This window comes from Buteo buteo, chromosome 24 (assembly GCF_964188355.1).
Source record: "Buteo buteo chromosome 24, bButBut1.hap1.1, whole genome shotgun sequence".
In the NCBI taxonomy this organism is placed as follows: domain Eukaryota; kingdom Metazoa; phylum Chordata; class Aves; order Accipitriformes; family Accipitridae; genus Buteo; species Buteo buteo.
In genome coordinates, this window is record NC_134194.1 from 13,097,385 (window position 1) to 13,120,840 (window position 23,456).

The window sequence follows — 23,456 nt, forward strand, 5'->3', positions numbered from 1 at the left end:
AGCACAAACACAATCAGATTGTGAATGCTTTTCTCATGTTGATTAGGGTCCTTCTTTTTGGATAATCACATTGAAGACAGCCTGGATTATGGAGCTACACTAGGTGAATAAGAGAAGCAAATTTGATTATCTGAATTTAGCCCAATTTTCTGGTAAGTTATTCAAAAGATTTGTTTGTTTATTACTGACCCTGTGGTTTTACAAATGTATTTACGTTTAAGTTATTTACCAGAAAAGTTTGACAAACTATTTCTATGTTTTAGGTTTTACTGTAAATTATTCTTTTTGACAACTAATTCTTCACTTGTTTGTTTGTGGGCTGTTACCTAAGTCACAAGATACTGTTTCTGCTTCCAGACTGCATGACTGACACTTTTAAAACAAAAGAACACGGAATAGGAAATAAAGACAGTTTCTAATGCTAATATTCAGAATGGCTGTTGTACGACATTTTAGGACTTCTAAATATTTCTACCATTAGTACCAATTAGTTGGCTAGTTATTCGCAAACAAATAGGAAGAACCTTGGCCTAAAATACTGTTGTTAAAAAATTCTGTGCTTGTGGACACTGAGATAGCCTCGTGTCCTACAGTCAGCTGTAGGTCTCAGTAAGTGAAGACTGCTTACCATTTTCCCTCAGTTTCCACTGTGCTTCCAGAAGGGCAGCAAAGGAAAAGAATGAAAGTAAGGCAAATAGTAGGTGAGACATCTGTAGGGAAAAAATAAATTACTAAACTTCACTGAGGATTGCTGAGTTGTACTGAAATCGAGCTCAATGCTGGACAGAATAATAAGACAACAGTCAGTTCCAGTGAACTAAGAAATATTCTCTCATTCTAAGAACTCTTAGACTACATAAAAATTTAATATCAGGTTTGTACTGGAGCTTAAGCCAAGATTTTGATCTGCTTGTTATTCACACCACAAACCAGTTTAGAGAAGAAATTATGGAACTTAGAGGAAATTGTTGTGTGCATAGTCCTTATATGGTCAGGAGCCTAGAAGCATTCCCAGGTTCCTCAGTCAAATATTTCTCATGCAAGAAAAGCCCTGCTGATGCAAGTGAGGCCAGCTGCATGAAAAAGGCATTGGACTAAAGGATCAATGGACATTAAATTCCAGTTATACAAAGCTTATAAGTATATTCCTTGGTTTAAGCATCTCAGTAGTCCTATTAAAACAAAGGACTGCAAATAAAATTAAGGACCTGCTGAAGTGTTTTGCTGGACTGTAGTCTTCACCATCTATGTGAGAACAAGTGACAGCAGTGTCAATAATGCAGTGTAGAGCTAGCATCAATACTGACACTTGCCTAACTGATACTAGTTCTAGTATCCACCTGAGGTTGCATAGTCTAATTAATTTTGTAAGCAATTTCAGGCAAAATTGCTACTGGTTTCTGTGCCACAGCTATATTTGCAGAAATGGCTGAGTATGTATATCATTGTTGCTACGTTCATTTGAGACATACCCATATATCTCACTTGAGATAGCTGTATATACAATATATAAATGTATATTTGTCCTGAATTCAAAATACAGCTAGAGCTCTTCATGAAAAACAAAACATATTTGCCAAATATTGTAGTAACTACTGGGTGCATAAAAAACTTCAACAACAGTTATTTAGCTACACTTTCAGACCTTTTTCAACTGGAGATGAAGCCAAATGAATAGGAGCATGACTTAGAAAAAGAGATTGGTGAATATATCTTTCAAAGTCTATTCTGACCACAGTGGGAGTCTGAATGCACATGAAAAACACAAAATTAAGTGGTTTGGATTTTTTTCCCTCCCAAACCAGTCTTTTTCCATGAAAGGAGAGTAGTCCTCCTGATTTCTTCTCATGTGTTACAAAACATTTTCATTTTGGTTTATGGAGGAAGAGTATATGTATATTTCTATGTGCACCAAATCTGTTACTCACTGGCAGCTCCTGCTATTATTAGCAGTCCTTAATCTTGATCAGAAGTCAGCTGTCTCTGGACCAATGCCAAGAAAGTGTGCCATCTGATTTTGTACACTGCACAGCACAGCTATTAATGGGACCAGAAGCTACAAATGTAGTATCTAGAGAGAGTATCTAGGACAGGAACCAGCTCACATTGCATCTGTACTCAGAGAGAGGCACGAGCCTCAGTGAAAAGCCAGACACTATCAAGCAGCCTATCAGCAGTATATTGCTTCATTAAAAGGCAAACATGCTTAGCTCCTCATGATTTTCTACTGCAGGCAGGATTATCTGTAATTTGTGAAAGAAAAATACATTTTGCAACTTTCTCAAAGATACTAATTTCTTTCATTGTAACATGGCATTCATCACTATGCTTCATAAAACCAGTATCTGAAATATCAACTAAAACTTGGAGGGAAAGGGTGTAAAATGTGCCTTCTTTTCCATATCAACCTTTCATCAAAATTGAAACCTTGGAAACAGGAAACTTTCTCCTGGTTTTAGGGAGCAGCTTCATGATTCAAGTTTTTGATGAAAAAAGTTTAAAATTTTCATGGAAAATTATTCAGTTTTTGAGATGGAGGCAGAACACCCCTTCCCCCCATCTCAAAATTTTATTGAAAAATTAATCAGAAATAAACTCAGTTTCTGAACAGCACTAATCTGTGCAGTTGCCCCAGCACTTCATAGATGAGGAGAGTGTACCAACATCATATATTCCCTGTGATCTGCTGTAAATCAGCAGAGATTCCTTTACTGAGAATCACAGAATAATTTATGTCAGAAAGGACCTCTGTATGTCATCTGGACCAGTCCCAGCTCAAGGCAGGGCCAAGTCAATGGTGTTGCATGTTTTTTAAAACAGAGGACGGTCTGACCATAAATACGTATTTGTTGATGCACACACACCAGCAACATGAATATTGGTAAGATAAAAAAGATTATTACCTTATAACATTAGCTGTCCTGTTAGTTAGAACAATTCTATGAGCTATATACATATATACATCATGCTTAATTTCAGGCACATAAGCATATAAATAACTGTCCTAAGAAAAATGTCACAACAACTATTTAAATACACTTTTAAATAAATGATTTTAAGTTTTCATTAGTTTCATCTGAAGCAGCTGGTACCAGACTTGTGTTGGTCCAGTGTTAGAGAAGAAAGGAATTCTCACCTTTTTCCGTGATGCCTGTTAGCTGAAGTTGCCAGGCAGGTTGGTTTTGTGATCTGAAGGAAGCAAAATGCTGGCTCCCTTATAAATACTTCTAAACTCTGAAAGCAAAGGGATGCTCCATTTCACCGCAATACCACAGAATTGCAACACGTGGCTTGAGTTCCTTTTTTACATAGTGACAGAGCTAAGGCAAAAAAAAAAAAAAGTCTGGGACTCCCAGGTAAACTTTAAAGAGGAAATGAGATTATGAGATTGTTACAATGACCTTTATGGTATGCCAGAGGCATTTCTTTTCCTGCCTGATTTTCTGTCTCTCTCATACCGCCTGTTCATCGTCTGAGGAAGAGTAAATACAAACTAAATAAACTTCCAGAACTGTCTGATGGGAAATACATTACGAAGACAGAAAGAGAAAGTTAAATAAACTAAATCTATTTCTACCTGGTAAGCACAAAAGAGATAATTATATGAAACAAAATCTCAGCTATCACATCAATCAGAATTAAAGTTAATGGAAAATGAATTTTTAATTGCTGTTTTAGAATTGTATTTATTCTAAAAATTGAGACCTAGGTCAACCAAAAAATAAACAATTATTTCTGGCTTAGAGATAAAAGCCTGAGATTGTCACATCATTTTATGTTGCAGTTGTTAAATATAACCTATTGTTTTTTCTTTATGAAGTGATTTATAGACATGTACTCAAGCATGAGAAAAGTGCCATACATAACATATACTTTGAAAATGAGGAAAAAATTTCTATTGATTTTTTTATTATTTGTGAAATAATAGCAAAGAATTCCCTTTATTTGTCAGGCAAACCAAAACTGAGTTGTTCTTCTAGCCCTGTTCCAAACCTGAATAAGATGACTGAAAAGTTATAAGCAAGAAGAAACACATTCCTTATAAAAGCCAAAAAAATGGTTTGAAATTCAACCTGACATGCTTTAGGAATTCATAAAGAGACACAACTCTATCTTGTGTGCTTTCTAGTATTCCCACAGCCCAGAGATCAAAGCTATAATGTAGAAATCCAGCAAAGAAAAGATGGTGCCTGTCCCTTCTGCTATAGTCAATGGTCATTCAGAAGTCTTTCACACAGATGAAACAACACAAGCATCTGCAATATGTTGCATATTTGGTGCCTCCAAATATGGCAAGAACATAAAACAAAAGGAGGAACAACTTAAATTAACAGTGAGATAAACACTGTGAACCCCAGCAGTTCCCAGGGCATGGGGTTCCTGTTTATTGTCACACATCTGAGAGGCAAACAGCAGAGAGGGTGGCATGCTCTAATTTGAAAGATGGTAGTTTCAGGATTCTTGATTAATCGTGCTGAAAGCTTTACACAAATGTACAGTATTACCAGTGGAATCCTTTTCTTTCCTTAGCCATCCTCTTCAAAGAAACATGGCTTGAGTAGGATCACATACACCTTTGTCAGCTGAGCTTTAACTCCCTTCCATCTGACAAAACACAAAACTAGAGCATTGCAATCTCCGGTGGGCCTGACAACTTCCCTGCCGAGTCCAGTGTACCCAACCTGTTACTCAAATGTCAGCCCCGGACTTCCCTTTGCTAGAGCTCACAGCCAGGGTTGGGCAAGAGCAGAGTGAGAAGGCTGCAGGCTCTGAGGGCAGCTTTCTGAAGCAGGTTTGAAATGGCGGCTCTGTCACAGAGAAGAACTGCTCCCTTCACATACTGTATAATGAGTCTGGATCAAAGTGGTTTATTGATTTATTCATGACACAGAATTGACTAGCAACCAGTGAACTCTTCATTTGAGATACATATCAATAATATAACAGATAAGCCATAATACTAGACACTTCCAAAATGTTAATATCTGTACATCTCCACCCTCCACTTATCCCAAAAATATACAAAAATTGTCCCACACATATACACACGGTCTTACACACACATATCGAGGGGATGTCTGGGTTACGAGCACATGTACCGTCTTTGCATCTGACTGATGCTTGTCTTCCTCTCTTACATGATCATTTGGGACAAACGTCTTCTCAGGCAGTTTTGGGTCCTCCATTCACATACACTGTTTATATTTCCACTCCTATCTTAAAACCTGTTGTTATCCAGGCCATTTTGCCAAAGGTTGGCCATGCAGACACTGACACTTCTGCTGTTGTTGTTTCATGGTTCAGAAGGAGAAAATGGCAGTCTGAGAAAGCATGTTGAGAAAGATGTGGCAGAAGCAGCTGGGGCACAGGCAAGTGAAAGGTATTCAACCTGTTCCAGGCGACAAAATTGTCTTCTTCTGATCCTGGTTCCTGACTACCTTTGAAATGCATGTCAGAAGGAGGCTGGGCTGTGCACGTATTCCCATTCATCTGCTTCTCCTCCCAGGGGAAACCTTGGAACAAGGGCAGGAAGGAAGCCTCAGTGAACAGTGTCACCCCTTTCCCCCTGTAGTCTCAGCCTGTTCTAACTGCAGCCTCTGGGAAGCACTTAGGGCAGCTCACCTTTCACAAATGAGAAAGAGCCCAGGCTGAATCAAGGTTAGGCAACAGTTTGTTCCCATTTAAGAAAATTTCCAATTTCCAAAATTCACTTCTGTGATAATGCACAAGTTTAACAGCAAGTCAGCAATGACCAGGAAAACTTGAGAGCTGCATTCAGTCACTGAGCAGATAAATAAGGGCACAAGTAACTTTACATACATGTTGCCTACTTCTTTCTCAACCCATCTTAGCTTGCCTATTTGCTTATGACAGCCGTGTATTATGGCTTTTCTTTTTTGATTTTGATGTCACTAATGCATAGCTTAAACATCTGCCCAACCTCATGGTAATCTTTAAATGTCTGCTCAGTTCTGGAACATGAATAGTTAATGATTAATATAAATAAATATACATTTTCAGAGTGTATGCTTCCACACACATGCATAAAGCCTACGTAATTGCCTCAGCTCAGTTGTTACAGGACAAATGGGGTAATACGGTACCCAAGCTTTATGTCAAGAATCCTAGATGCCAGTTATGGAGCACAGACACATCTGTGTGGAACTTCCATGATGGGATAGTTTGCTATGATCCATCAGAGGAATTTTTAAATATTAAAACATAGAGATTATGAAAATATCCTTTGATGACAGTCTGGTTTTCCATTATGAGCTCATATATTCTTAAGGGGGAATTTGGAGGAGAGCAGCTTCTCTCCCATCATTTTATCCTACTTCCTCTATGACACCGAAAGAGAATGGTGGAAACTCTATGTCCATGTTTTGCTTTCCTCTAATGCAATGGAAACACTCCTCTTTGGCAGAAATGGCCCTTTTCAGAATGGTTTTCCTTTCTTTTGAAGGACAGATGATTTTTGCTTTGTGGAATGACACAGTTATATCACCACAATCCAGGAAAAAACCTGCATAACATTAGTAAAAGGAAGATTTATATTAACTATATAATCAGTATGATTCTTCTATACGGAATTTCCTTCAGCATCTGTCTAGTTTTGCATGGATGTCGATTTGGAGATTAATGCCAAAGATCAAATTTTATTATTGTTATTATTAATGTAATAGCAGTGAGAAGGGAACTCTGTTCTTTATATATAATTCACTAAACAGTGAATTTCAGCAGGAAATACTACGTAATATTAGCATATAAATGAACTTTCCTAAAAAATTCCAGTCGCAAGCTACTACGTGGAATTACTGAACCAAGATCAAACCTTGAGAGAAATGCAAAACAATAGAGGGGAAAAATACAGCCCACTTCTACTAAAAATCAAAAAATCTAAGCTTTATACAACAGTCATTCATTTGCATCTTGATACAACTAGAGCAGCCATCCAAGATGGGGACTTTGAGTATCTCTCCTTAGATGGAGAGGACAGTAAGACATTATTTACCTCATTTGCGCTCCATCTGGTAGACCATTCACTACCTCCAGAGTAGAAATTGCATGATAGTATTACTGTGGCCTAACCTAATCAATTGGCCAGTAGCTAATGCAGCTACTCAACGTTCAGATTACAGCTAACTATTGTTCAGGGTAGGGTTGAATGTGGATATAAAATACATGTAGACACAGAGCACTAGCTGGTGCTAAATAAGAGAAGTGGAAAGAAGGGGTTTTAATCTCTTAGTCATAATCCCTTCTCCCCCGGTAAATCCAGATCTGCCCAGTCAATTTGTAACTCACAACGCATTGGGTGTCTTTACATAGACTTCATTATACATAGAGCCTGTATTTAGAGACAATATTAGAAGTAAAAAAAGAATGCGAGGAAGGAGATAGTACTATCCTGCATAAGGATAAGAAAAAGCAAAAAGAGCTATGACATTTCAAAATACTTTTAAGAACCAAATCACATTTTCTACAGTAAATGACTCCAGAAAGTCAATGGAATTTGGGTACCTAAGTCTATGATATGCTTTTGCAAATCTTCATAGTCACTCAGAAAATATGGGGCAGAGATACAAAAGAAACTGGTATCTCTGAAAGATTCATTGCAGAACTATAGAGATACCAGTCCTCTTTAACGCAAGAAGCACAGAAGTTCCTCCCCCAGAGCGTGCATATGAAGACGGTTCATTGCTTTTTTTAAGTGCAATGCAATGCAGTGCAATGCAATGCTTCCTATTACATCAGTCTGCTGTTTCCATCATAAATCTGTTGTTTACATTTGATAAATCTGACACTCAACTGTAGGATCTAGATGCAAGTTGTTCACTTTACGTGAAGTTCACTCATTTCTTGAGTGTGATGTAGCAACTATTTGAAATCCACTGCCACCATTACTTAGGCCAGGATATAGTGCTGGGGGTGGGGGAAATAACATATCAAACTGAAAGTAAAGGGAAAAACCCAGTAGTAACTTAATGACTTAAATTCAAGAAGCATTTTCTTGTTTGTCAGGCAACTTCTATACAAAAGAGACTGGACACTTGATTTCTTTGCAATTCTAAAATTGCATATAGCATTTTTTCAGGTATTCACAATAAGTTAGCAATAGGCAAGGATAAAATCCTTGGGCAACAAATTCAGTAGCTGAGTATTTGTGCAGAGAACCTGATGACTTACTTGTGATTTGTATTACACTAATAGGAATTTCAGTTGATTTAAGACATGACGGGGAAAGGTACATAGGTAGGTAGATAGATTGGTCACAGTTTTTAGAGCCAGTGATTGTTAGCAATGGATGTGTGATGGGGTCAGACAGACTTTTAAAACCCAAAATCACACTACTGGACTGGGATCAACAAGTCTAGAGGGAACAACAGTAGCCTTTCTACATAAACTTGAAGGTGACAAAGGAGGCAGCAACCAATGTAGTCTATCACAGTACTTTAAGCCATAAGAACAACCCTGGAAAAGTCTGTATTTTCAGTACTAAAAGTCTGTATTTTCTTTACATAAGACTTGCTATTGGTGTTAGGATCAGGCAATGTAGGAAAATTATTTCAATGTGGACACTTACTAGAGAGCATCTATTGTATGATCTGGAAAATGCTTTGATGCTCTCATACTGCTCTTCAGTTATTCCTTGGCCACAGTTGAAGAAAGACCAATGCAGGAGAAAGATAAAGTGGAGAACTATAGCATGACATTGAACAGAAGAAAAAACATCTACACTAACATTCAGTTAGAGAAGAAGTTACTGAGAAATTACTCTCAGGTTTTAGAATTGTATTAATCTTCTAAAATTAATCAAATACTTTTCTCAGATGTTAATTGATTTTCTCATATGAAATACATCTATTTGATTAGATATCATTACAAAAGATACTTGTTGATAGGTGGGGATGAACTTTGTGATACATGTCAGTTTTGTACAGCAAGTGACATGCTTTTAACGCACACACTTAAGACAAAGTGTTCAGTGAGTGACTTTAAGCAAAATAGTACCGTGTTCAGCTCTGGGGCCCCCAACATAAGAAAGACATGGACCTGTTGGAGCGAGTCCAGAGGAGGGCCACAAAGATGATCAGGGGGCTGGAGCACCTCCCCTGTGAGGACAGGCTGAGAGAGTTGAGGTTGTTCAGCCTGGAGAAGAGAAAGTTCCGGGGAGAACTTACAGCAGCCTTCCAGTACCTAAAGGGGGCCTGCAGGAAGGATGGGGAGCAACTCTCTATCAGGGAGTGTAGTGACAGGCTGAGGGGTAATGGTTTTAAACTGAAAGAGGGTAGATTTAGATTAGCTGTAAGGAAGAAATTCTTCACTGTGAGGGTGGTGAGGCACTGGAACAGGTTGCCCAGGGAGGCTGTGGATGCCCCATCCCTGGCAGTGTTGCAGGCCAGGTTGGATGGGGCTTTGAGCAACCTGGTCTAGTGGAAGGTGTCCCTGCCCATGGCAGGGGGGTTGGAACTAGATGAGCTCTAAGGTCCCTTCCAACCCAAACCATTCTAGGAGTCTATGATTCTATGAAAATAGAAGCAGAGTACAAAAGAATTGCAAAGGTTAAGCATGCCTCAGAGAGAGAGGTGTTATAACAACATCTTTTGCAGATCTTTTATATTTCAGGCGTCATTATGTAGCAATTTTTGTGGAATTATGTGGAATATTCTATTTTTAACCACTCACCTACCACTTGATAACACAGTATTTGAAGGACAGTTTACTTTTTTAAATTATTCTGTTTCAGCAACTGTAAGAATTCATTTTGGCACTTGGATTTTCAGTCTCAGAGGTGCCTTTGATGTCTCAGAGGTGAAACAAATAATAAGCTGTTGGCAATATGAGACATTGTTCTCCTTTAACGCAGTATGAGCTTGTTAAATCCCTATGGCCACATGCAATATCAAGGGCCTTACAAGGAACAGGCTGCTCATGAACCATAGGTGAAGGACTGATGTTTTTGCACTGGCAAGCATAGCCCATCCTAAGTGATCTGCAGCTTTGGTAAAGGGAAGAGCTGGGGAAAAAAAGTGCTGTTCACTTCCTTCCATTTTGGGGGGAAAGGGAAAATTGTTAAAGGCACTGAAAGACATTTTGAACCACTCTACCCCTTTGGTAGTATATTGCAAAAACTCACATAAGATTCCAGCTTTATCTGGGACCCTCATGGCCATTCTTTTCCAGCTGCACCAGAGCTGGGCTCAGGAAATCTAAAGCAACACCTGGAGTGTTAAGAGGATGATAGTGGTTAAAAATTCTCACCTTTTTTAATAGTAAGAAATCTGGACATAAAGGTAATGGTTCTTTAGGGAAGAAGAAGGGAGGAAAATAGGTCTTTCTGCAGAAATGGCCCAAGACTTCTGAATGACATGTTCCAGGAAGTCAGAAAACATCATTGCCTTCTGCTCTAAATGCACCCCCTCCCCCCCTCGCCCCCCGCCTGCATTGTATCTATAAAGAACAAACAAACCCTCCTTTTTGCCCTTCTAATCTGCACACACTTCCTCCTCAGGGGAAAACAATCTGTGCTGTATACGTGCACATTGCTCAGGTACTAGCCTGTTATCAGGGCATTAATGAGGTCAAAGTAGAGCAGAACAGAGGAGTTATTCTTGCTAGAAGTTCCATTGACTAAGTCTATGTTTACATGGTATTCCACAAGCAGATCTGAACCTTTCTTAAGAGAGCACGTCATTCAGGCTTGGGACTGCGCTACTGCCATGCAACTTCTGATCAAGTTCAGGGTCCCAGGAGAGCAAGCTGACATCTGTGTATGAAATACTGTACTGACAGAATTTCAGTTGTACTCTTGGTGCATGTATGTCAGTACAAAGTGTAATCATTATGAAAAATACTTCTCTTATCTGCCTTTATTGCTATTTTGAAGGGAAAGATGGACATAAATTAAAGTACTCAGGGATATACCTGGAAGAAAAGGGAAGTCATGACAACTTCCTATTTTGCTATGTAATTATTAATGTGTATATATTCATTTTATGCTAAAGCCTAGAGACTCAAACTGAGAGTGGGACCCCATCTTATAAGGGATAACAGGAGCTCATAGTAAGATCCAGTGCCCAGTCATGGTCTAGGCATCTTGTTGCATCATTTTTTATCTGTCAGAAAATTCCAGGTTCCTGGAGGTGGTGAAAAGATGTTTTAAATTATGTAATAAGAGCTTTAACACTTCCTGTGACTGTTAATGAATGAGGTCATACAAGGCCTATTTGGAAAGGAAAGATGTTTCACAAATGAACCACTGAAGCATCCCTCAACTTCTGAAAGTCAAAGGAAATTTCTGAAATGACTCCAGTGGTTACTTTGTGATACAATATTTGCTTCTGTAACTTCTGTGAACGTTAGCTGTGCTAAAGTCATGTTGTAATAAGTGGGACTACAGTGTTAACAACCCTGAGTGCTAAAAATTCAGAAGCTTTGACATGTGATGGTTTCTAGCAACCACAGTAAAACGAGGAAAAGAGGGGGACTGTGGTCTGACAAATCCTCCCTACTGTTATGTACCAGATAGATAACATTTGGAATAAATGTGCCCAGGAGGGGCTACGGTCCTGCTAGTCTTCCATAGTCCCCAGATACTATCTACTCCAAGAAGTTATTTTTAAACAATATTTTCTGTCTTCTGCTGTTATTGTATTTAGGATTAGAGTAGAGCCAAGTTACACTCCTGAGCTTTTCTTTGCAACCACAATAGCTAGAAGCTGATTTAGTAAAAAATGTAAGCTTAGGATTCAATCTCATGTGTTACCATGTAAATCTAAGCCTTAAAATTAACTGTCATGTTAAGAAAAGATGAGTCCCTGTAAAACTGTGAGAGTTGTTATTACCATAATTAGAGAAATAATAAGGTTGCTTAGTACTAGTCTAGGACTAATTAAAACTACATAATTCAAAACTTTACATAGCTTTTATGTTAATAACTGCAAAAGGTAAACTAATCTGTGAGCGGTTTCTGGAACTTTGCAGCACGCTCTTAAAAGAAAGCTGAAAGAAAAGCCTTTTTTGGCTTTTATTTTCTATTCCTGATAGAAGACAAATTTGGATTAATGAGAATTTATAGAGTTTGTACAGTAGAAAAAGGAATGTTCCATGTTTAAAAAGAAAACAGTACAGGCTTAATCGTCCCTCTAATATAATGGGTGTTCCAGTGCAGACATCAGTGAAAACAGCTTTTGCACCAGTATTAACAAAAAAACCTCTTGGGTACTAAAGCTACAATGCTTACACAGGAAAACTTCTTTCAGACTTCTCTGAATCTCACCAAGGTCCCTGCAGAAAGGTTGCCTCATGTGCACAGGCTTTGGCTGAAACAACCTGGAACCACTGGACTTGATAGGAAAAACTTCCACTGTTTTCAAATGGGTCATGATCAGACCTGAAGTGTGCTGCATGCCTTCTCAAAGAGTGGGCCAGGAGACCTAGGTCTATCCTCTGGCTTATTTAGGGAATGAATGCAAGTGTTAGGCTTTTTTAATATATTCTATGCAACACAGGTTTGCAAACTGGCCCACAGCCTGTTTTAAGATGCTTATAAATGAGTTTTTTAAAGAGTAAGGTCACCACAGTAGTCTAAAATTCTCAACAGACACTTGAAATTCCACTGGAAAATCTGAAGAAATATGAAACCCAGGTTTTCAATATCCACTTGAGTCATATATCATGGAATTTCAAGGACAGAAAACTAATATATTCTGTTCTCTCTGTGTAGTTAATTTCATATAGTTAATCACGCAGCAAACCACTAGGGAGACCAGCAACACATGAGTTTAAGTTGGAAGTGTGCAATAGAATTCACACTCATTAACTTTGTCCATTAAAAAGGTGTTCAGAGTAGACCTGAACTCTAATAGGGAGCATACAAATATTTCAATAATTTCTCAATGTATTTCTTTGTAAAAGAAAAAAAATGGAAGCCCAAAAAGTTATTTTTACAGTGTCACTTCTTTGAGTGCAAACCCACACTTTCTGTAGTACTGCATTGTGCTGTAATTTTGTATTATATTTTTCTACTTTTAAAAATTATGGTCCCTGAAAAATTGTCCTTTATTAGAGTTATTAATTGTAGCCATGAAACAGGAGATCCATATGTATTTTTTCTCTTTTCAACAGTATCATCTTTCTTTGTTATTTTTTTAAACTGCTGTAGTAACAACAGCAAGTTCTTGTTGTTACAATGTATATGATACTACTCAGTTAACTGTATTTATCTTGTTTTTATTTGAAAGGGGGAAGTCTTTTAAAAATTTCTTTTACCACTACCATGATGTCTCTGCAGCCAAAAGTAATTCAACAGGCAGAGGAAAGAGACATAAGAAAAAGTCTCTTGTTTTTAACTGTATTTTGTTTGCCTCATTCCCAGCGGCATTGGCATACAGACTGTTACAAGATTAACGGGAATTACATTGTTTCATACTTAACCACAGCAACTTCATTTCTCACCACCCCACATTTCTGAATGAAATCTTTGCAGAAGGCGTCTTGTTCAAGACACAGGGGCAGGTGTGGGTGCCAATATGCCAGCTGTAAGAATGGAATAATAATGACAATCTGAAGTTGCATCTCTGTACGGTCCCTGTCCTGAGCTTTCTCAGTGTTGCCACCTCCATTCCTTACCAGGAATACGTCGTTTCTGTTCACGCCAACTGAACGGCAGTTTTGTACTGGGTGCAAGTGACTCAGCTGTTGGTTGTAGCCCACTGCTCTGCTGCTTTTCCCTTCTGTGTGCTGTATGGCCTGTGGCTTTCACTTCATTTTGTGCCCCCAAAATTCACTACCTTATTTGCACATAGGTTACACAAACTACAGAGGACAGGCACACGGACAGTCTTTGTGACCACGAGAATGCAGCAATGGCAGGTTTTTGAGTCCTTATGGACACACAGAGAGTCTTGATCTCTGACTCAGCTCCGGATCCTGTAGAAGTCACTCTGCTGGTAGATTTTGCTGTGTCATACAACATTTTTATAAATAGTTCATGGTTTAACAGTTTTGATCTCGCCTTAGGTTTCTAATTAAGAAAAAAAAAAAAAAAAAAAGTAAAATTGGAAGCAAAGAATAAGAATGTATGGCCCAGATCAGGCCAAAGCCCAGTTGAGGTGAGTATCCTATCTCAAACGGTAGCAGAGAACACAGGGAAGACTTTTAGGTTAGTTAAGACCAAGCACACACTGGTACCTAAAGAGAGTTTTTTTCGTATTCAGCTGCTGACTGATCCATATGCTGGCCAGAATCATACTCAACAGTGACTGGAAATAAAGAAACAAAAGAATGTAATTTGGTTTTAAAGTATTACTTCTAAAAATTCTGAGAAATCACAGATTTTATTTCTTATTTTAAACTTGAAAGATCTGAACATCTACCTGACCCCAAACACTATGGCAGGGGAAAAAACAAGAGGATAGTTCCACTGCAGTGTCTGTGTCTTTGTGCCTGTGTGGCACAAGACGCAAAGTACGTTGCAATGTGTTGTCTCAAGACTTAACAGCAATGGGACTAACAGACGTTGTCACATACTCCAGTGTTGTTTTTATTGCTATTGTTCTGCAGTTTCTTAAAAAAGCTACTTTCAGGGGATACAGCATCAAGCAACCAGCTAAGAAGGTGAACACTGAGCCAGCTGGTATGGCTCCTGTGTTCAGATGCAAGGAAGAGAGTAGGAGAGTTAAGACATTAAGATCAAGCTGTTTCATCCAAGGAGCAGGTCTCTACTGCCTGAGCTGCACAGGTGCAGAATGGTGAGGAGCAGAGGGAGTGATCACTGTCCTTCAGTTCTTACTGCCTGCGAGCAATGTAACTGGACTGGGGCACAGAGGAAGCAAAACAGGAAAGGAGGTAACTGCTTACATTATTTTTTTTTTGAGCAAAGCAAAAGCAGACACACAGCTTTTCATGTCATTATGGGGTGCCTTTTGAGATTTTGAGTTTGAACCTTCCTACTGTTCCTTATTCAGGGGAGATTACTCGTTGGTCAATAACTGTCATTCAGCAAACAATTTAGGTGTCGAAGTGAGGAGAAAGCCTTGCATGAGGGAACTTCCACTAAGTACTTTCCCAAAAGAATGATGAAACTGTTTGCATGGAGTGAACAAATTTGTTTCTGCTTACCATCATGCCATGGAGTATGAGGATGTGGGAGTTGCTCATATTGGGAATTGTGCTCTCTTGCTCCTCCCTTAGCTCTGACATCACCCTGAGTAAATGCACCACAACAGGTCTGACACAGATGAAGTCATTGACCAATGTCAGTAAATTCCTGGACTTGAAGAGGAATGAGATCTCTCTTAAATTTGTCTGAGGAGACATAGAAAAAAAAAAAGAAAAGAAAAGGAAATGCTTCACATTTAAAATGTTCATGGATTTGTACTAAGGGTTGGTTTTTGCCAAAAATGTAACCCAGTTCCTTTTTTTTTGGTGCCTTCAGAGTTGCAAACAGAATATCAATACTCAATTCAAGTTAAAATTGACTGATTTTGCACATATGAGAGCCCATTTGATCCTGTGCCAGAAGAAGAGTCTTTACTGGGTTCGGCTCTCATTATAGGCAGCAAGTATGAAGGTAATGAAACCAGGACCTTCTAGATTACGGGGAGAAGAGGATGCTATCCTGTTAAGTAAATAACCCCTGCAGCTATCACACAGTGATTGCTGACTGTCCTGTGTCACTTCCTAACTCTGCTCTTCCCTGAAGCTTAACTGTGTTTTTTGCAGGGGTAGTCCTCACTCTATCTAGCTGGAGAATGAATGAACAGGATGGAAATTAAACTCAGTCTCCAAGCCCACAGTGCAGAGCTGCAGAGCATAAAGATTCATTGGCCCCCAAATTCCACTTGACTTTATAAGCTATTTGAGCCAAAATTGTGTCACTGCATTTTTAACTTTCCATCTTTAATTGGCTTTTTCTGTTGCTTCTTTCTATAGGCAAAATCCCCTAGGACACTCAGAGTACTCAAAACAAAAATTCAATTCCACTGTGCACAGCAAAACGAAGTTACACAATAGGTATTGACGTAATGAACACACCATGGAGTTTCTTCCTACCTCCACCAGACCTTTCCCTGGCACTAGAAAGTCAATCAAATGTGGGTTCCAGCCACAAATGACATTACTTCCTTTCCGTGGTAATAGCTACTGCAAGGAACACCATATGAAAACAGTACACCTAATATTCACTGTTTATTTCTCTGACTTCGGTTGATTGAGCAAAGACTTTGCTTGTATTTGTGACTTTCCACAATGTAAATTCCTCTAATATTGTGAGGCAAAGCTGTACTATCTTCCAGTTAGTTATGGAATTTCTAAGGCAAGTGAGAAACAACAGGAGAAAGCCCTGCATTGCAGAATCTCTTCCATAAGCACACGCCTGACTACCTCAGAAGTTAAACATTAATATTCCTATGCAATGCTTGTTTGTATATGTAATAATAATATCAGTTTTAGATGTTCTTTTTCAATTCACTCCACCTATAATTAACATCTGAGAGTAAGAATCACTTCAGAGAGCTTTAGTCTGACAATCATAACAATAAATCCCTTTGTCAAAGGAACTGTTGTTTGCCCAAAGCAAACAAGATGTCAATCATATTTAGAGAGTTCAGCAGAAAAGCACTTTTATCACATTGCAGTTCAGTAGAGGTAGCTTAATGCAGTAGATATATTGGATGGAATAGGAAATTTGCAGTAGAAAAATATATATCAAATAGTGTCCTTCACATGTTAACTGCTACCTCCTGCTTTTTTTTCTTTTTTTTCCCCCAACCAGCTGAATTTAATGAACATACTACTTAATTACTGTGAGCATCATTAAGGAAGGACACTTCCATCTGGATCTGCAGGGAGCTTCACGCTGGCTGAAAGGGCCAGTCATGTTGCAGGTTGTGGTCAGCATCATGAGCCTGGCACTGCTCCATGAACCAGCTGGCAGAAACACCACAGACACAGGGTTGATATGAAGACAACCGTATTCCTGGAGTCACCACACAGCTTTCCACAGAAGTCAACTCTGCAACAAATTGTGTCATTTTAAGAAAACAGGAACCTTCCAATCTGCAGTAGAGTTATAAATAACCCATGGCAAATTTTATTCACAGCTGCTGGATGGGAGGTGACTGGGCACAGCCATGAATTTGAGAACAGAGACATCAGAGCTAAAATCCCTAGCAGTCATGAATTTCCCTTGTGACAATACTATAATTACCATTTCATTATAGGGCACTACATTTGCATTGCCCTTTCCTTGCAGTTAATTGTTCATGAAAAGGAAGAAATAGAACTGAGGAGAAAAGAACCCTGGAATCATACTATCTTATTCACAAATGTCTCTTGAATGCCTGTGACTGAGCAGTTGAGATAGAACTTCATTCACTTGCACTGCAGCTTTATTTATGTATAACAAATCTATGGAAAAGGGAAGACAGGGAGAGAAACACAGATTCTACTAAATAGTGTTGATTTTTGTCAAGACAGTGAAGGTTACATTATCTGTCCTGGTTTCAGCTGGGAGTTAACTGTCTTCCTACTAGCTGGTACAGTGCTATGTTTTGAGTTCAGTATGCGAAGAATGTTGATAACACTGATGTTTTCAGTTGTTGCTCAGTAGTGTTTAGACTATAGTCAAGGATTTTCAGCTTCTCGTGCCCAGCCAGCGAGAAGGCTGGAGGGGCACAAGGAGTTGGGAGGGGACACAGGCAGGACAGCTCACCCAAACTGGCCAAAGGGGTGTTCCAGATCATGTGACATCATGCGACATCATGCCCAGTATATAAACTGGGGGGGTGGGGGGCAGGGGGATCGCCGCTCTGGGACTAACTGGGTATCGATCAGCAGGTGGTGAGCACTTGCACTGTGCATCATTTGTATATTCCAATCCTTTTATTATTACTGTTGTCATTTCATTAGTGTTATCATTATCATTATTAGTCTCTTCTGTTCTATTAAACCATTCTTATCTCAACCCACGAGTTTTACTTCTTTTCCCGATTTTCTCCCCCATCCCACTGGGTGTGGGGGGGAGTGAGTGAGCGGCTGTGTGGTGCTTAGTTGCCGGCTGGGGTTAAACCATGACATTATCTCACACTGCACTGCTGTTGTACATCGTGTCTGCATTCATAGGTGAGCCAGACACATATTTGTTGAGAAAGGTCCCATTTGACATATTCAGTAGTGCTCAGATTTTTGCTATGACTTGAATGAGAATTCCTAGCAAGCAAGGCAGAAATGCGCTAGTGAAGACATAGGTACACTTCCATTAACAGCACATATAAAACCATACGATGTGGACAAGGCATCAGCAGATAACATTGTGTGTAGTTGTATATAGGTTATGCCTGTTATCAGTATTCATTGTTCAAATACTTAGCCATGAGGGTTTGTCCTAGAGGTTCTTTACCTCTACTTCTCATTTTATATATATAAAAAAGCATTACTACTGTTGAAATCCAGCAGAATGCACATAAGTTTAATATTCCTCACAAACAACTTCAGCAGATCTGCATTTGGGAAAGAAAATTTAAAGCCACTCCTCTTAAAAGAACCAAGCTTTTCAGTTGGAAGGGGAATCCTGGTCAAAGTTAAAGCAAAAAAAAAAATCCCCTTTGCTTAAACTTAGGAAATTGTGATTAAAGATCCTCTCTACAGGAGAAGGCACTGTGTCCCTCATTCAGTGTGAAGTTAGAACATCTGGCATCTCCCCTTCCCAGTCACTGTCTTTTTTTTGGAGGCTTAGACCTGCCCCACAACCATGTGGGAGGGTTCCTGCATCTGAGATATAACAGGAACCCCAGGATGGCACAAGGCACTGCCAGTAACATCTGGTAGCCTTTGACCTTTATTACCAGCTTCAGACCAGAGACTACCTCCTACCCAGTCCTGGCACAAAAGTTCAAGTTCCTGTTGACCTCAATCACGACAAAAGCCATCCCAGTTGGTGCTACTGCCTCTCTTTGATGAATAAAAGACCAGAATCCTACATGACATGAACAGGCACAGTGGTAAGGCAGAGCTGTGCCAGCATGACTCCCACAGGCTGAGAATCTGACCTGAAATCCCTGCAGGATTTCACTGGTATTGCACACTGGCTGGAGCACATTGACAGGGCAGAAGAATAGGTAACATCCCATTAAATAGTTTAAACCTTCTAGTGATGCTCAGGCTGTTGTGTTTTGCAAGTTTCTAGCAACCATCAATATCAGCAGGGTGGATGTACTAGTATCTGCGAGAAAGCTGTTCTTTATAAATGTTTGTGCTATGCAAAAAGGAAAAAGGTGCTAAAATTTGTTCAAATCAGTTCAGGTTTGGGCAGCTTGTGGGAGCTGAAATGGCCATATAGAGATAAGAAGGCCTTTAGATTTCTTTGGAATCAGTTTAAAGTCTTACTATAATTATTAGGAAAACATTAGGCACTCAGCAGATTCTCTTGATAGATTGGGGGGGGGAGGATGAGGGTAAGAGAGAAAGAAACAAAGGAAGAAAATCATAGAAACAAAGAAGGAAACAGAAAGAAAGAAAAGTAGAGGCATTTAGGCACTTAAAGTAAAATGTCAAAATCTAGTTTTTGGGAATCTTAGTGTTAGGGACTTTTAAGAAACCATAATAATATAAAGCACTCTAAGTCCATTTTGCCTGTGGTTCCAGTCTTTCTTGATTAGTTTAGATTAAAAATTCTTCCCAGATTTTTCAATCCCTTTTCTCCATACTGATGACTTTTTGAGGTAATGGAACATTTGATAAAAAAGAAAATTCTATTTTCTTTCACAGTTTCACTGAAAAGAAACCACTTGGAGTTTCAGCAACATTTTCTCTGTTTGAGATTGAAACCTTTTGTTCACTAAAATTGTTTGGAGTGCTCCTTTTTTTTTTTTGTCAAACCTGTTAAAGATATAAGTATTGTATGTGAAACCATAGAGGGAAGGAGGAAGGCCAGGAGCAGGACATTTCTCAGGCAACTCCAAGATTTTCTTCTATGGCTTGGAAGTGTGAAAGGTGGCAGTCATAAATGCATGTTTCTGCACAAAGGCTGGAGGGTGGGAGTGGAGTGTGGGCAAGCGATGGCCCCATCCCCCTGGCCACGACAAGGGACTGCGTGGGGTCTGTGTGGTGCACAGCAGAGTGGATTTGTTTGCATGAGACCCCCTCATCGGCACTGCTCTCCCAGGTACTGCCTTGCATCACATCACACCAGTGGGAGCCAGTCCTCCCTGTTTCTGATCTCTCAGTGCAGAACACGCAAGAGTCACCAGTACAGTTGCAATCACACAAAGGCAGAGGCTTGCCTTCACATCTGCATCACTACAGATCTATAAGGGCTTTGGGATTTCTCGGCTGGAAACATCAAGACAACAGTTCTGGGAGCAGCCACTGCTGCTTTCTCACCAGACCTATTGGTTTAGTCAGAACAAGCACAGCTTTTACCTTTTTTCCTGATCTTTTTGCATAGGCTAACAATGACTTTGGCTGACATATTTTTAATGAATGCCCAAAAGCAGCCCTCAGACTTTCCTTTTTTCCCAAGTTTTTCTTCACTAACTGGCCATTTTCACAGTGCAGAGTACTCCCTGCTCTTCAGTGAAAAAAGGGTCTATATGGAAACAGCCAGACAGTAATGACAGAGTGAAATGCCAGTTCCTCAGATTCATTTTATCTTTCTTGGAAATCTTTGTCTTGCAAAAAGTTGGCCATTTTCACTGTGATTTGTCTGCTTCAGAAAGTAAAGGAAATATTTTCTTTATGAAGACTTGTATCAAACCCGACAAAGCTGAAGCATGTCAAAGGAAATAAACCAAACAAACCACCCAAAAAAACAACAGAGAGAATAAGTCTAAGGAGGCGCTCGCTGCAGAAGCAGATAGCAACACTGGCTGGATGTAGGTGTCTTGTGTGCATTCATCGCAGGGTGCAAGACAACTCCACTCCTCCGGTGGCATCCTTCATGTGCTCCAGCTAATATGCAGGGGCCACAGCCTCCCCATTCGCAGCATGAGAAAAAAGTCCCTCTTTTGAAACAACATTCAGTACATCGCATCTCTGTCCACTGAGACTACTGTGAGTATTCACTGCAAATTCCTCCAGGAGCATGGTATAGGTTTGTGCTGCTCACATCCACTTTCTCACTCACCACAAGGTTAAAGAACTTCAAATTAAAACCTGCCATTCAGGAGTAACTGTGTGTTATTTGAAGTCACCGCAATGTACTGAACGTTATTGCAAAATAGTGACTTTTTCTCACGCATTCACAATTTCTCCCCCTTAACAGTTCTAATTTTCAGTTTTGAAATACTAAGACAGTTTTGTTATGTTAAAAACTTTGCTGCTTCCTTCTGAGAGCAGCCAGACGTGGAGTACGCAGTCACTAATTTGCATCGCCTCCTCTGCTTTAGCAAAGCTTCCAGTTGCTGACTGGTTATCTAGGGATGTGATAACCAGCTCCAGTCAAAACAACTCTGTGGTTTCATTTACATATTAGGGGAAATAAAACAATATGATGAGTCAGAAGTGGAGCTCTCTTTATTATGTAATAAAATAGTAAGCCTTTCAAAGAAGACGTAAGTCTGTATCCACTGTAGTACTTCCCCCAGAACTGTCTGTAAGACCTAACTTGACCTCAAAACCCAGGAGCCTGAAATTGGTTCCTTATTGTCACAGGAAAGTGAGCTGTCACAGCAATCATATGAGCACCAAGAGCGGCACAGTCGTTACACTTATCAGCAAAGTGGTGGGTTCACACATATACACACAGACACATGCGCGTGTATGCACACAAATTTTCCACTCCCCTCCAATATCTCTTGTAAAGTTCATGCGATGCAAACTCCGAAACTAAAGCAAGAGTTCAAAGAAACTTGGAAATTCTCACCCTGAACTGTTCCTCCTCTGATATACCTGCCGTGTCTCTCTCACAGACAGACAGAAATTTTGTTGTAGGGGAAAAAGTATGAGAAATTTGCCAGATTTTCTTACTTGAGTCAACGGTGTTTCTACTTCCAAATCATCTCCAGAGCCAGAAGTAACAGGTCTGTAGATCATATCCCAAGAGCATGAAAACTGAGCCATGGATACTGCTGTCACTGTGGGGCAGCTGAGGGAGTGAAGGGTATCTCCATGTAGCTACCAGCTGGAAGATGGAGAGAAAGAAAGAAATTTCAAGACCCTTTTGTTCAAGTGAATAAAGGGAAGAAAACACATTTGCTGGGGGCAGGAGGGTAATTTGATCCAGTGAAATATAAAGACCAGAAAATCTGTGATTTCAGTGATTAGTATCTTCAAAAGTCATCTGGCAGGGGAAGCGTGCCTGCCCGCAAGGTGGTGGAGAGGGGTTTTACTTGTCTCTGTAAGCACAGCTCTGCGAACTTTATTTCTCTGTATTATCAGGGAAAGAACCTGTAAAGCTCTGGTGCCAACACATGCGTTGGAACTCAGCAGTGCTACCATGTTGTCATTATCTCCTGCCACGGAATAGGGTTGTGTGATGTCTGATTTGTATATCTTTAGTGGGTCTGAAGGTCAAACTGAAAATTCAGTGGAAAAACCAAACATTGCATGAGAAAAAACCCTTACATATTATTTAAAAACAACACTGAAACCCAAGTACCTCCTGACAGTGTAAATAGATTTAAAGAGATAGCATCCTTAAAGCACAGAACATGCATTAATTCTCTTTAACTATACCAATATTTTGCAAATATCTTCTCCTGCTGACCAGTTGATCAGTTGCTCTTGAGTTTTAATTACCGTATTCTACATAGAAAAAATCTCTCACACTGTGAAAAATCAGTGTCGTCATTAAAAATAATGATAAAGAAGCTGATTGTCATCATTTTCCAAGGAGAACTTTCAAATATCAATTTCCAATGTTTTTTTTTGACATAAAATCCTACTACATTGTATTGGACATCAACCAATCAATTCCTGTGTCACATATTTTTCATGTCAATACACAGTCCTGTAACTATGAATGGTGACTTTACACTGACTTTTTTTGGAGTCAGGATTTGGCTGATGGTTTATAGGTGCTTAAGAACTGAAGTTATGTACCTGCTCCATTTAAATAACAGAATATTTAACTTGGAATGAAAAAAACTTGTGTTCATTTCACTGGGTCAGGATTTCACTCCTGGTATTTACAGGTGTGACTTGTGAAATGGCAGTAGGAATTAAAGAATTTCTGATTGCCCAGTGGAGATTAAATACAAACAGGAAGGATTTTAAATTCATACTCCAGATGCTGCCAAATAAGAAGAAAAGCTAAATGGACACATCTCAAAAATACTAATCAGTGCTTAGCTGTTGGCAAAATAAAACAATGGAACAAAATATGAAGATTATTTTTTCAGTAGCATTTCTGATTTGACAGAAGAGTACAGATGCTCTGATACAAGTTTCTTATGCAGCATTTACACCAGTTGTAAAGGTGTTTGATTTTCATCTTCTCCCATATCCACACCACC

General features: G+C 39.4%; 1 protein-coding gene and 1 long non-coding RNA gene across 2 annotated transcripts in view; one reads left to right on the plus strand and one right to left on the minus strand.

Annotated features, from left to right (window-relative positions):
* The window catches only part of LOC142044364 (uncharacterized), a 52,841-nt gene extending 35,728 nt beyond the window's left edge, over positions 1 to 17,113 (plus strand). The window contains exons 5-6 of the long non-coding RNA XR_012654300.1: positions 47 to 152; positions 16,778 to 17,113. This is a non-coding gene — a long non-coding RNA (uncharacterized LOC142044364). The remainder of the gene's footprint in view (positions 1 to 46; positions 153 to 16,777) is intronic.
* Positions 1 to 23,456, minus strand: part of IL12B (interleukin 12B) — a 47,079-nt gene that overhangs the window by 9,392 nt on the left and 14,231 nt on the right. The window contains exons 4-6 of the mRNA XM_075056693.1: positions 21,970 to 22,123; positions 3,137 to 3,320; positions 629 to 710 (exon numbers count right to left, since the gene is read on the minus strand). Of these exons, the coding sequence (XP_074912794.1) occupies positions 629 to 710 (82 nt within the window). The 5' untranslated portion in view covers positions 3,137 to 3,320; positions 21,970 to 22,123. The remainder of the gene's footprint in view (positions 1 to 628; positions 711 to 3,136; positions 3,321 to 21,969; positions 22,124 to 23,456) is intronic.